Source organism: Glycine soja, chromosome 19, assembly GCF_004193775.1.
Source record: "Glycine soja cultivar W05 chromosome 19, ASM419377v2, whole genome shotgun sequence".
Classification (NCBI taxonomy): domain Eukaryota; kingdom Viridiplantae; phylum Streptophyta; class Magnoliopsida; order Fabales; family Fabaceae; genus Glycine; species Glycine soja.
In genome coordinates this window covers 33,583,606-33,599,999 of record NC_041020.1, presented here as the reverse complement: position 1 = coordinate 33,599,999, position 16,394 = coordinate 33,583,606, and the positions used below count along the sequence as shown (strand labels likewise).

The window sequence follows — 16,394 nt, the reverse complement described above, 5'->3', positions numbered from 1 at the left end:
AAAACGTGACGGGCCACGTATAATTGCGAATCGAGATTGGAGCACTCCAAAAGCTCGTTCTACATCCTTTCTTGCCGATTCTTGTCGTTGTGCAAATAATTTTCGTTTTTCTCCTTGTGGCATTGAGATGGTCTTCACAAACGTGACAAAGTCTGGATAAATGCCATCTGCTAAATAGTATCCCATATTATATTGGGTTCTATTCACTATGAATTGCACTACAGGCGCACGTCCTAACAAAACTTCATCAAACACATTAGATTCATTTAACACGGTAATTTCATTATTTGAACTGGCGGTTCCAAAAAATGCATGTCAAATCCATAAATCTTGTGATGCCACGGCTTCAAGAATGATTGTTAGGTTGCGATAATCACCTCGACAAAATTGACCTTTCCAAGCAACTGCACAATTTTTCCATTCCCAATGCATATAATCAATGGAACCTAACATACCTGGAAATCCACGTGTCGCTCCCATTTGTAGTAGGCGTTCGATGTCTTCATTATTTGGTCTCCTCAAGTATTTATTCCCAAATATGGTACAGATGCCTAATACAAATCGCTCCAAGCATTCCACTGCAGTGGTTTCACCAATTCGAACGTATTCATCGACATTGTCAGTAGGTGATCCATAAGCCAATATACGAATAGCAGTTGTGCACTTCTGCAATGGAGATAAGCCTTTTCGAGGTAGTGCATCGACCCTCATTTGAAAGTATTCATCATGGTTGTTGAGTGCGTTTATAATTTAGAGAAACACATGCATTTGCATACGAAACCTTCTCCGAAATTGAATCTCTGTGTACACAAGATTTTCTGAAAAATAGTCATTGAACAATCGATGATGACCTTCTTCACGATTATGATGTACCACTCTTCTTCTTTGGCTACGCCTAGTGGTGTTGCCATGTAGTTGTTGTTGGCTCTCAAGTATCAACCTAATGATTTCTTCATCGTTGTTATCTTCCAATTTCTCATCTATCATTTGATCTAAAACTTCATCTAAATCAATGGTTGGATCCATTATATGGTAACCAAAGTGTTTGAAATAAGAGAGAAATATTGTATGAGAATATGTCAAAATAATGAAACATTGAACATTTATATAGCTTCATTAATAACGGCTAGTTTTTCAACGGCTAGTTTGCAACGACCAATTTTATAACAACTAGTTTTACAACATAAAATTCTAAATTTAAGACACAAAAAATACCTACATTGCTAACATTAAATATCAAACACAACATTAGCATAAGAACTAAAAATTTAGTATCCTAGTTTTTTTCCTAATATGGTCACAATACTTTTCGTGGTCTTTGTGTTGTTGTTCAGACATGTTGGAAGTATCCTTCATGAGGATTTCATACTCCATACGTCGTTCCTGTTCTTGCAGACGCTTTTCCTGTGCCTCCTTTAATTGAATAAGTTTTGATGTGTTCATATTTTTGTCCTTCATTACACTTTCTATGCTAGATAAATCGAGAGTATTAGGACATTCTTTTCCTTTGTTTTTCCTTTTTGCTGCTTTTTGTCCAATTGGGCGAGACATTGGCGATAGCGTATCATATTCTTCGACTTCAATGGGTGTCTCTGGGTTAGAAGACGACAAGTAATTTCCTGAAGTAGAAACCTTTGTTCTTTTTGAACACTTTGACATAAATTCTGCATCAAATTTTGGTTGATCTTTCAACAACAACCAACCATGCTCAACCTCAAATTTTTTACCTATATCTTGTGAGTAAATCATATGAGCATCAGCCAAGACATCTTTCTCTGAACTTCCACTTCTCCTATGTTTATCTGCTTGTTTGTAGCACCCATTAAACTTTTGAACTAGAGGATGGATCCTGTTCACCGAGATTTTAATTGAGTCCAGCTTCTTTCACAAAATTTTCCGCTTTGACACACATCGTCATTGTTGTACACATTTTTTATACTTGCCCAATATTGCTTTGATGTTTGATCAACTCCTATAATTGAATCCTTTGATACATTCAACCATGATCAAACGAGAATCACATCTTCCGTGACCGAGAATGCGGTACGACTTTTTTTCCACCTGAATTTTCATCTCCTTCATCTAGTTGAATACCGTCTACACCGACGAGTGATTCAATTTCATTGCTAGGGAGCACAATATTGGATAAAGAAGGCCTATAACACGTGTTTAAGTTGGTGGGAGTTGATGGTTGACTATAAATTTGTGGATTTTGAGAACTACCACTAGTAGGTGGCTCTACATTGGATGAAGGATGCATATACCACATGTGTGGGGGTGGTGGATACATAATATACTGTGGTGGATTTTGAGAATTTTCATTGGTAGGAGGTGGTGGTGGACACATAACATATTGCGGTGGATTTTGAAAATTTTCACTGCTATGGAATGGTCGATACATAATATATTGCGGTGGATTTTGAGAATTTTCACTAATAGGGAGTGATTGGTTTTGAAAATAACTATAGTAACATTGATAATTATACTGATGGGACCCATTTTAGAGAGAATAAAAAAAATTGACACTTGATAGCAACAAAAAAAAAATTAGTAGTACAAGAACGGTGAAAATATGTTGTACCGTGTATAAATTTATAGTGAATAAGCAAAGTGAAAACATTTCCATAGCTCTGCACTTCAACGGTCATTTCTGCACTTCAACGATATTATTTTCAGATCAACGGTCAATAGCAACGGTAACATTTCCATCAACGGTCAAAATCTTTCTTCATTAATTACCTCAGTTGTTCAACGGTTCAGATTCATCCTCATTAATAAGATGGACGGTCCATATCGTTTCACCTCATTAAAAAGCTACCTACTTCTTTTCTCGATAATTGTTTTTCTCTCTCTAGCACGTCTTTTCTTCTTCTCACGATAAACTTTTTTTTCTCTCTCTAGCAGCACCTCCAGAAGCTTCCCCCTCTCCTCCTCTCTATCTTCTTCCTCTCTTTCTCTCTATCTTCTTCCTCTCCTCCATGACCACATTCTCAACACCTCCGGCCACCACCGCAACACCTACGCGTGGCCTCACCTTCACTTTGCGTCACCACCTCTGGCCATGGTAGCGTCTCGCGTCACCTTCGTTGGCGTCAACAATGAAGCACATGGTCGGGTCTCCAACCATGGTCTCGTCTCCGGCCATGGTTGCGTTTCCGGCCATGGTCGCATCTCGCGTCTCCATTACAGTTGCATGTCGCGTCTCCGGCCATGGTCTCGTCTCAGTCTTGGTGCGTTTTCCTTCACCTTGATTGCGTTTGGTTTCTCCATTTTCCCCTTTACTGTTTTGCTTGAATCTGGATTTAAATCACTTTTTTTTTCTAATTTTATGATTGTTGGGATTTATTGTGGCTGTTCAACGAATATATATGTTCCATGTTCTTCCCTTGACAGTTTTATTTTCCCTCTTGTTGAAGCTGAGGAAATCAATTTTTTATTGTTTACATATTTGTTATGTTTGAGAAAATTATTTTTTTAATTGCTAGGTATGGTTTCTTATATAAGAAACGATTCTCAACCCTGAAGGAACGCACTCTGCCACGTCAACCTGTTTCAATACAAAAAAAAATTAAGAAACGGTTTCTTCCCGTTAAAAACATGGGAAGAAACCTGCATTGGAGATGCTCTAAGTCCAGCCAATAAATTTGAGCAACGCAAAGGTTGACATGTATATAAAATAAACATTGTTTTAATCGGTAGTCATATATATTTTTGTTTTGTAACAAATAAATGGGCTCCTACCCAATTTCTTATAAAGCGTTTCTTGTTATGGTATTAGTGTTAACCAATAATTCCATTACTAAAGACATGCGTAAAAGGATTAAATTACATAGACAGTCACACAGTACAACAGTTGTTTTCATTTTTTTTAGATAAAGTTCTTTCAGAACGTTCTGTTACTATTAAAAATAAACAGGACATAGGAGTAAATTATGACAAAAAATATAATATGTTGGATAAAGAGATAGAGAAGGTAATGCAAGCAAGGAAGCTACGAGGGGTGCACATTTGTCAATTGTCATACGAAATTACATCACCATGAATTTGAGTGGAAGGCATGACGATAACAACTTCAAAATAGTGACACGAAGAGCCTAAAATTTCTCCTATGAAAAAGTTGCATTATTTTTTAATTGAGCCTCGAAAGTGACATTCCATGTCCTCATTCCCATATTACAAAGTGTTAAATAGTAATAATATAACTAGACAAATAGCAGCAGTGGGGTTTAAAAATATAAATATAAATGATATTTTATATAATTTTCTGTTAAAAAAGATAAAAAAAAATTATGTATAAATTAAGATATTTTTTATTTATCAATATATTTTTAAGGAAATATTTTAAAATTAAAGGTTGACCACTCAAATTAAAGTTTATTAACGTGAACATAAAAGTAAGTGTTATGTATAAATTTTATAAGAACAAAACAAGAATAAAATAGGTAAAGAAATATATTTAATGAAAGAAAAATAGTCAATCATAATGGTAAAACACATAAAAATGATGCGAATAAAACACAAAAAATTGTTCATTTAAATAGACTTTTTATATTTATTTCCTTTTGTTGTTGACCTGTTGTTGAGTTTTATTTTCTTTGGTGTGCTCCTTTTTAAACTTTGAAGTAAGACTGACTCGGATGTCATAATAGTTTGTTTATTCGTTTTTCTCCTTAATGGACTTTTTGAGATTGAATAAACTTTATTTGATAATGAAGATGCATCTTTTGACTTCTTGAATGCTTGTAGCTTTGAGTTTTTACTTATGACATATTTTTTTCACATTTTTAATGGATTTTCTTCTTCTTTTGATGATGAAGATATCTTTTGACTTCTTAGATAGTTGTAACTTTGGACTTTGACTTGTGATAGTTCATTTATTCGCCTTTTTTCTTAATGGACTTTGTGAGATTTGATAAACTTCTTCATTAGATGATGAAGACGCACCTTTTGACTTGTTAGATGCTTGTAGCTTTGGGCTTTGACTTATAATTAGTTCATCTCACTCCTCTGATGATATTTGTTGTGATGAAGTGAACTCCTTTTTTTAATAAAAAATATTAATTAGTGGACGAAGCTATTATTATTTTGTACAATAAGTAAAAATGTAAATAAATTATAAATATGGTTACCTGTTTAATTTTTTTAAGGAGAGGATCATGTTTACTGATATTTTTTGGGATAAAAGTCCTTGTGAGTGTATAAGTTTGAAATCCTTCCTTCAAGTTGAGAGCTTGATTTCAAAATTAAAAGTGTATTTGTAAAGGATATACAATATTGGGGGTATGCCAGTCTTATTTGCATTTTGGATGTGAAGAAGTTCAGATGTTGTCTTTAGAATTTATTGTGCATCTCGATCGAACATGTGAATGTTGCTACACCGGTGTCATAAGAGACTTTCAATTGTATCTTGAACTTAAAAAAGATTTTAAAAATTGTAATATTTATTTAATTATTTTATAAAAAATAATTCATTATATACAAATATTAAACTTTGTTGTTGGGTACTTGAATGAGTGTTTGCATTCTCTACAAGAGTATTGATCTCCCTCTTTTGTAACTTTCTTTTGGCATCTCTCACATGCAGCATAATTTCAACAAAATTTATTGTCGATCTCATTGATTGTTGCATGAATTGTGAACACATTATCCTATTATTTTATATATGTTAAAACTAAGAAAAAATAAAGTATTATTGAATACTATGAATATGAAGATCATGGTAAGTTAACATACATGTGATTCTAATACACACCTCATGGACATTGTATATTGCAAAGATCGTCTATTTTTTGACATTCTCTTGTCAAGATCAATGTTGGCAAAACTTGGAGAAGATCGTTCCTTTATTTGATGTTGCTCCATTTTTTTCTACAAAGTAGTTATTTATAATACAATTTATAATTTTTTTAACTATATCAATCAAAGAATTAGAATAAACTAACGATTTTATTTGTTGAATGTTACAAAATATGTATAATAAAATAAAATAAAAGAAGGAAGTTCATTTCACTCGATTTTTGCAAAATTAGGATTGTCTAGGTTGATATAGATCTTTGTACTTGAGGTTGAGTTGATTGAATACTCATCTGAAAAACAATTATTAAAATATAATTATTAGTGAATTAAAATTATTATAGTAAATAAAATATAAAAAAAATTATTGTAAGCAAAAAGTATGATATAGACTTAATTGAATTAAATTTATTTATTTATTAAATAAGTTTAATTGAAAACAATACTTAAGATAATAAAGAAACATCTCAAATAAATAAATAAATATAAAATTAAATAAACATGCTAATATAAAAATAAAGAGAAAAAATTATGGATCAATTTTTATTTGAACGTTATTTAAAGATTATATATATATATATATATATATATATATATATATATATATATATATATATTTAAAACTTAATATAAAAATTAAATTTAGAAAAATAATTTCAATTTCCATAGTGAAATGATATATGATAATCGTTTAATGTAAATATTAAGTACAATTTAATCATCTATTTATCTAGTTATCCATATTTTTTTGGCTGAATTATCTATGTATATAAAGAAAAGAGAGAGTAGTAAGATATATAAAGTATAGAATATAAATTTTGTTAAGGATTTTAAATGTATGAAAGTAATCAAACCTTTAAATTTCTTAACCATCATAGAAGTGATTGTAACTATCTTTGAGTTTTCTTCTTGGATGTTGATTGTTTTTTCAAATTCTGATGCTATGTTTGTCCACAAAGTAACTTTAATAACTTCATTTATGAAAATAACCAATTAAAAAGGGAGATGTGAGAATATAATTTTATATTACATTTTATTGTGTAAAAAAATATATATTAATGAATTGTACAAAATTTATTTAAACAAAATTTATAATTAATGATAAAGTAAGGATAACTTGTTTACTCTTTTGATATAAGATTTTGTTAAGTTGTAAGTAACATTAAAAAAGGAAGGAAAAAAACATAAATAAATAATAGATACAAAAGAAAAATATTCTTCCTTCTCTAAATTATCAATTTAATTTTACTAATATGACAACCTAATAATGAGAAACTCATCTTTTATATATTATAAATTGATAATTAACAGATTGATTCATGATGATCAAGGAATCGTGAGAAACGGTACGTACATGTGGCAAGTTCCTGCTCGTGCATGATTTGTACGTATACAATTCAAGAATTGATCCATTTATCAGCTATGGCTCAAGGTCCGACGATTTTTTTTATTTGTTTAAATACTTTTTCGGCAATGTAATTTAATATTTTTTTATATTATAAATTATGTTTTTTAGTCCTTATGTAATATATTTGTTTTGTTTTTCATTTTTAAAGTGCTTTAAATAGCACTTTGAATAATAAAATAATATTTTAAGCACTGAAAAAATATTATCTAAAGTACTTTAAAGATTAAAAAAAACACATTTTATAAAAATTAAAACAAAAAAAAGTTATAAGGACAAAAATAAAAAAGTACCAAATTACATAAATGGAAAAAATATTTAAACCATTTTTTTGTATAAGGTGTTTTATACAATAATATCACTAATATGTTTCTTTTGATCCTACAAGAAATAATATAATTGAGTCATTGTGGCTTCTTATGTCTAGTTTAAAGTCTATAAGAGGTTAAAACTTTCTTTCACCAAATACACTAATCCATTATTTCTTATTTATATTTTTTTAAAGTTTAATGGTGATGTCCTGTCATCTAATAACAAGTCATTATTTGTATTACTTTGAACTTAATTTTATAAGAGTTAACAAACTTAATATAAATAATGAGTTGTAATTAAATAACAATATAAAATAATTTTACACTATTGGTGTATATTTCTTTTTTTCATTTTTTTGCACTTAATAAATTTAAGTTTTTATTTCTTAGACCAGAGCCCATTTTATCTTATCCTCTTTCTCTTTACAATAATTATGTATATACATATATCAAATTATTAATTGTTTCTAACTTTTTAAATATTAGATTTCAGTGTTAGGAAAAATAAAATTTTATATTATTTTTCCTCTCATATTATAACAAACTAGTATAATATCAAATTATTTATTTTCTTAAAACTTATTCTTCTTCTCTAAACTTGAAGTTACTTAATTTTACATTTAAGCTAAAATATGTTTTCTGTCCTCATATGTTCGGAACATATCCCTCCAAAATTTCTGGTATGTTTTTTGTCTTACATGCATGACTTTTATTCGGAGCAAGGTTCGGAAATCTAAATCTACATGCATGACTTTTTTACATTAGTCATATGCATAATTGATATAAAAAATATCACTTTTTACATCTGTTATATGTATAATCGATGTAAAAAAAATATCATATTTACATATGTTATATGTATAATTGATGTAAGAAATCATCATTATAGGTTCGGACCAAAAACAATACATTCCAACTTTGTGAGAAAAAAATATACTAAAAATTTTGTAAGGACGAATTTTGAACATTTTCATATTTATGTGGACAAAAAACATATTTTAGTCTTATATTTATTTCAACTATTTAAGAATATTTTTAATAATATAAATAATTTTTTGGTTTGTAAATTTTTAAATTTTTACATAAATTAAAAACATTTCTATAACACATAAATACTTACTATTATGCTCTAGTGTCTACATTGCTCTTATTAAGGATGAAAGGAGTTAGAAGTTTATCATCATTACTTTGTCGAGGCAGATTATGGGGTGGGTGGTGAGGATGATAGTGAGCAAGTGATTCATAAAAATAGTACTCACACAAGGATAAGTGTATCATACGCACTAGGGACAATGAACCAGATATCGAATCCAAAAGATCATTGCATTCCCAAATAATCAATTCTATTACAAACTAGACAATTTAAGTTTGATCAAATAGAGAAAGGTTTGTGATCAATTATCTTTTAACGAAAAGAAGAATTAAAACGAAAGAGTTGGTGAGAAAATAATTATTATGAAAAGACCAGGATTGTGAATTTAGGCATACCCCTTTCTCCCAATTCTAATTCTAATGATTAATTAATTAATCTATTGAGTGTTCACACAACCAGTTTGATCATGCGAATTATATGAAAATGATTACTTCTTAAATCAATCAATCATAAGCAGATGATCACTGTCAGAAAAATTAATTAAGATTTAGAATGATAAGTTATAAAATATCAGTTAGGAATGAAGAAGAAATTTAATGATTGAATAACATCAAGAACTTTATTAGAATCAACAAAAGGGTATAATGGTATAGCTATATCACAATCCTAGACCAATGGGAGCTAACCGCTCATGGTCATAGAAAAAGTACAAAATCAAAATAAAACATAAAAACAAAAAAAAAAGAGGAAGAAATTGTACACAGATTGACCTTCGTTGTGAACTCCATGCTCCCTTGTAGCCAAAGACACTTTCATGGCTTTCTTCTGCCTTCAAAATCTCGAAACTCGCATAAAAGAGGAAAAGATAAAAGTTTCCCTTCAAAATCCACTATTTATAAAGCCTAACTTAAGTTACTGTCAGCGTAGACAGACCACGATCATGGTGAAAATTTTGTTAAAATTCAACGCTCAACCATGGTCAGACGACAACTACCATGATAGATGTGGCAAAGTCCAAATTTCTTCAAGACTACATGTTTTCCTACTCTTTTCCACTCTAGAGCTTGGACACCTATCTTACACAAACTAACACCAAAACATGAGTTTTGTCAATAAAATGAAATAATATGCATGAATATGGCCTAAAATCTCACATAAAAGTACATTCAAAAATTGAGTTGTCAGCAAGGTTTGAGTGGAGTATTACAGTATAGTCATCAAACTTGTATTTTAAAATTACTTGTATTTGAACTCAAATTAATGTGGTAGTAACTTTGTTAAAACACTATGCAAAGATCTTTTATAAAACATTAACAACATAATTATACAATATCTTAAAGGCTAAATGTCACTTTTGGTCCATTATGATTTAATGTTGTTTCATTTTGGTACATTAAGTTTTAAAGTTTCATTTTGATCTTTTATGTTTTTTAAAGTTTTATTTTGATCATTTATGTTTTCAAAAGTTTCATTTTGTTACATTAAGTTTTAAAAGTTTCATTTTGATCATTTATTTTTTTGAACATTTTATTTTGGTCACTTCTTCTGATTTCGTTAGCAAACATTAATGTTATGTTAAATTTTAAAGTAATTAATTAAAATAGTGGCGACTAAAACCATCACTATCTTTAAAATGCATTCAACCATACCTATTTTTTCAACCTATCTCATCTTCTGCAAACTCCATAATCACCACAATAGAACACTAGAATCATCGTCCACTCAAATCCGCAACCTCTGCAACACTACATCCATCATCAACAAACAGCTTAGATCCACAACCTCCATCCACTGAGCAACACCAGGGCACCACCCCATAGCCACATTGTTACCCAACACCAACATAGATAAAAAAAATACTAGGTCTCAATGGTGATGAGAAGCTTTAGATTTAATGTCACGGTGGTGAATTTGGGTCTTGCTTTGGCTTTTCGCCGCCATTATTTTAAATTAATTATTTTAAAATTTAAATTAACAAAACACTAATTTTTGCTAATTAAAGGAAATCAGAAGAAATGATCAAAATGAAACTTTCGAAAACATAAAGGATCAAAATGAAACTTTTATAACTTAATGTACCAAACTAAAACTTTCAAAAACATAAAAGATCAAAATGAAACTTTCAAAAACATAAAGGACTAAATGAAACTTTTATAATTTAATGTACCAGAATGAAACTTTCAAAAACATAAAGAACCAAAATAAAGTAAAACAACACTAAAATATAATGGACCAAAAGTGACATTTAGTCTATTATAAATATCATAATAAACTTTTTAAATAATAAATTTATGAACTTCCACATTTGATGCTATAATGGTGGACCTTCAATGGGACAATTTGTGATGGTTGTGGTTCTAATTTGATCCAAACTCAATAATTATGTCTTTTGTTGACACACAAGGTAGTGGGTCTTGGGTGCAATTGAAGAAAATGACACAGAAATTTGTCATTATTTATACAAAATGCTAATTCTTATGAAAATGTTTTTATAAAACGTTACATGAAGGAATGTGATTGGTTATTTTTATTAAAATGTATGGTGGATTGTATTCCATCAATTATAACTACGCATATGCTATTCACACGTAGTGATTCATGCAACAATACTTTTTATTTATTATATATGCCTGTGTAATTACCTATACTCTTACCTTTACCCACTAAGAGAGTAATTGTTGTACCCATCATGAGTAATTTTTGTGAGTGCCTATTAGGTTCATTACTAATGGCTAACCATCTGCAAAAACTCTTATGCACAAGTCAGAAGCCAACATAGTAACAACTAGTTAGCGTGGAGATACCATACATAAAAAAGGTGGTGATAAATATATAAGAGTAAGAAAGGTGGCTTGTTTGGTGGGAAAAAAGGCATTAGCAATGCATTTGTAGCTAGATATGTTGTGTTGGAAAAGAGTGGTTTATGCTATGGTTGGTGTTGTTCCACAAGACCCATGCTTATCATTTAAAGGTAATTGAGTTGAGTGGTTCGCGATGATAGTAACTAGCTTATTCAATGATCTAGGGTTAGGGTATTGACACGAGGGTGGGGGCCACAAAATCAGGACATGGTTGGATAAAAGATGGTATCACCAAGTGTAGACCAACGTCGTTTAAGCAAAAACCAACTTTACTTAAGCGAGAACACCTCTAGAGGCATCCATGCCCCTGTCTATAACATCATTTGTTAAAAAAAAATTATAATAAAAACATTCTTTAAAGCATAAATAATTTAATATTTTTAAAAACTACAATGGTTTGAAATACCTCAAATGTTATAAATAAGATTGAATCCTTATAAGGTACAATATTATCAAATATGAGCATCTAATGAACCCTAGAAATATAACAAAATCAACTAAAAGAAAACTAAGTCTTCAAGTATCATGTGTTTCAATTGTTTCTTCCTCATGCTCTGAAAACAACACTTCTAATGAGATATAATCTCAGTGAATAAAACAAATTCTAAAAGAAGTTCGCAAACAGTGTTGTTCTCAAATGGCGCGGTAATCGAAAAAACTCAACCATAATACCCGTAGTGAATCAAAAAGAAAATATCATAAATATATATAACAATAAAGTCAAACTAATGCAACCACAGTTTATTCACATAACATTCTCAATAAAGAAAATATTTCAATAAGTGACATTAACATCTCAAGCATTCAACTCTATCACATACATGACTCAGTGATTCCTAGAATCACTACACTTAACTCTTTGGTTCCCTGAACCAACTTGGATCCTGGGTCCACTGTGAATTATGATTGAATAAGGTCTATGAGCCCATTTTCATGCAATGGTGTTCCATTGTCTTCTCCATCCCGGATAGAGGTATCTAATATATCATCCGAAATGTAGATATTTTCAATAAATAGATATCCCATCTGAGACATATATATTTTCAGCAATATGATATTTCATCCCGAATGATAATATCTCTCATCCTATTTCCAGAATAGAATGTATACCTTCATTTATTTCGATAAGGTAATGAATGACTCTTGCAATAATAAAGAAATATGTAATCTCTTATATCTATCGATTTAATTCTCAAGCAGTGAGCCTCAATAACAATCTTCATGTTGATACCTTGACATTATTACAATATGACAATTATCAATTAATAACAAAACACAATATCACACATGTATATAAATAAGAATATATATATATATATATATATATATATATATATATATATATATATATAATTAAAGAATATTTATTATGTAAAATCAATACTCAACAGTGGGACCTAGACTTAGTAATTAACAAATGGATTCATGACATATATACATATAATGAATTCAAGATATATCTATATACAAGTAATGTATATATTAGACACAAACATGAATGACAAAGCCTTTCAATCAATTTCACGCAAGATCTTACAATAATAATCCAATATCTAATTTTTTGTAACCACACAAGGATCAATTCACACAAGAATCAATGTTTCAATTATCAATTTATAACTGCTAAATTCAAGAAGACGCTTTCCCAAAAATTTATACCGTGGAAGTTTAGAAAAATGTTATTTTACTCACCTCTTGAAGACCTCCCTAAGCTTCTAGATGTTCCTACAACATATCTCTATAGTCACACCATATTCTCTTCCTATGCGTCATATTGTTTCTAAGTTTTTTTTCTCTTTTTCTCTCTCATCTTTCTTTTGTTAACCTCCTCTAATTCTTCTAACCTTTATCTATTTATTTATTTATAATATATAAAAGTTGAGCTCCTCATTATTAGTAAAATTGATGATTTGGAGGAAGGAGGGCATTATCCTTTTGTGTCTATCACTTGTGTTTTTCTTCTTCCTTCTTCAATGTTACTCACAACATAACAAAACTCTATACCAAAAGAGTAAATAAATTATCCTTACTTTATCATTAATTATAATTTTTTTAAAATAATAATTTTGTACAATTCATTAATATATATTTCTTTACACAATAAAATGTAATGTAAAATTATATTTTCACATCTCCCTTTTTAACTGGTTATTTTCATAAATGAAGTTATTAAAGTTACTTTATGGACAAACATAGCCTCAAAATTTGAAAAGGCAATCAACATCCAAGAAGGCTCAAAGATCATTACAATCACTTCTATGATGGTTAAGAAATTTAGAGGTTTGATTACTTTCACACATTTAAAATTATTAACAAAATTTATATTCTATACTTTATATATCTTACTACTGTATCTCTTTTCTTTTCTTTATATACATAGATAATTTAGCAAAAAAAATGAATAACTAGATAAATGGATGGTTAAATTGTACTTAATGTTTACATTAAACGATTGTGATATGTCATTTCACTAAGGAAATTGAAATTATTCTTCTAAATTTAATTTTTATATTAAGTTTTAAATATATATATATATATATATATATATATATATATATATATATATATATAATCTTTAAATAAAATTTAAATAAAAATTGATCCATAATTTTCTATCTCTTTATTTTTATATTAGCATGTTTATTTAATTAGATAGTTATTTATTTGAGATGTTTCTTTACTATCTTAAGTATTATTTTCAATTCAACTTATTTAATAAATAAATAATTTTAATTCAATTAAGTCTATATCATACTTTTTGCTTACAATAATTTTTTTTTATATTTTATTTACTATAATAATTTTAATTTACTAAAAATTATATTTTAATAATTATTTTTCAGATGAGTATTTAATCAACTCAACTTCAAGTATAAAGATCTATATCAATTTAGACCATCCTGATTTTGCAAAGTTCACGTAAAATGAACTTCTTTATTTTATTTTATTTTATTATACACATTTTGTAACATTCAACAAATAAAATCATTAGTTTATTCTAATTCTTTGATTGATATAGTGAAAAAATTATAAATTTTATTCTAAATAACTACTTTGTAGAAAAAAATGGAGCAACATCAAATAAAGGAACAAACTTCTCCAAGTTCTGTCAACATTGATCTTGACAAGAGAATGTTAAAAAATAGAAGATCTTTGCAATATATAATGTCCATGGGATGAGTATTAGAATCCCAGGTATGCTAACCTACCATGACCTTCATATTCATAATATTCAATAATACATATTTTTTCTTAATTTTAACATATATAAAATAATAGGATAATGTGTTCACAATTCATGCAAAAATCAATGAGATCGACGGTACATTTTGTTGAAATTATGTTGCATATGAGAGATGGCAAAAGAAAGTTACAAAGGAGGGAAATCAATACTCTTGTAGAGAATGCAAACAGCCATCCAAGTACCCAACAATAAGGTTTAATATTTGTATATAATGAATTATTTTTTAAAACATAATTATAAATATTACAATTTTTAAATTTTTTTGTTAGGTTCAAGATACAATTGAAAGTATCTGATGACACCATTATAGCAACATTCACAATATTCGATCGAGATGCACAACAAATTCTAGACACAAGATGCAAATAAGACTGACATACCCCCAATATTGTATACACTTTGAACACACTTTTAATTTTGAAATCAAACTCACAACTTGATCCTCTCCTCAAAGAAATTAAATAGGTAACCATATTTATAATTATTAACATTTTTACTTATTGTACAAAATATTAATAGTTTCGTCCACTAATTAATATTTTAATTAAAAAAAAGGAGTCCACTTCATCACAACAAATATCATCAAATGGGTGAGATGAATTAATTATAAGTCAAAGGCCAAAGCTATATGCATCCAACAAGTCAAACGGCGCATCTTCATCATCTCAGGAAGAAGTTTATCAAATCTCACAAAATTCATTAAGAAAAAAGGCGAATAAACAAACAGTCACAAGTCAAAGTCCAAAGCTACAACTATCCAAGAAGTCAAAAGATGAATCTTCATCATCAAAAGAAGAAGAAAGTCCATTAAAAATATGTGAAAAAAAATATGTCATAAGTAAAATCTCAAAGCTACAAGCATCCAAGAAGTCAAAAGATGAATCTTCATCATCAAATGAAGTTTATTCAATCTCAAAAAATTCATTAAGGAGAAAGAAGAATAAAAAAATGTTCTGACATCCTCTGTTGAAGAGTCAATCTTACTTCAAAGTTTAAAAAGGAGCACACCAAAGAAAATAATATTCAACAACAGGTCACCATCAAAAGTAAATAAATACAAAAAGTCTATTTAAATGAATAATTTTTGGTGTTTTATTCGCATCATTTTTATGTGTTTTACCATTATGGTTGACCATTTTTCTTTCATTAAATATATTTATTTTGTTGTTTTATTATGTCAATTTCACCTTATTCTTATATTGTTCTTATAAAATTTATACATAACACTTATCTTTATCTTCACGTTAATCAACTTTAGTTGAGTGGTCAACCTCCAATTTTGAAATATTCCCTTATAAATATATTGATAAATAAAAAATATCTTAATTTATACGTAATTTTTTTATCTCCTTTAACAAAAAATTATATAAAATATCATTGACAATTATATTTTTAAATTTTATTTATCAAATAAATAATTTATTTAAATATTTATGCGGGTATTTGTCTAGTATATACTAATTCCTAAAAACTTATTTCTAGCAACTTAATCATCTAATTATTTGACTAGATCTTATCTTTTTATCTAAGATATAAATAAATCTAATATATTATTTTATCTCTTTTTTTTTGGAATATCTTTATTTTTCCTTATTTATCTTAGATATAAATAGAAGATAAAACAAATATCTTATCTTTTGTTGTTTTATTTAAACTATACATTTACTATTCTTGTCAAATATAAATA

General features: G+C 28.5%; 1 protein-coding gene across 1 annotated transcript; it reads right to left on the bottom strand.

The window, feature by feature from the left end:
* Positions 1–1,260: 1,260 nt before the first annotated feature.
* On the bottom strand, positions 1,261–3,163 carry LOC114398763 (glutathione S-transferase T2-like). The gene is made up of 2 exons (XM_028360917.1): positions 3,054–3,163; positions 1,261–1,849 (listed from the first exon to the last, which is right to left on the bottom strand). The coding sequence occupies exons 1-2, from the start codon at positions 3,161–3,163 to the stop codon at positions 1,261–1,263; spliced, it is 699 nt and encodes a 232-aa protein (XP_028216718.1).
* Between the last annotated feature and the right edge of the window lie 13,231 nt (positions 3,164–16,394).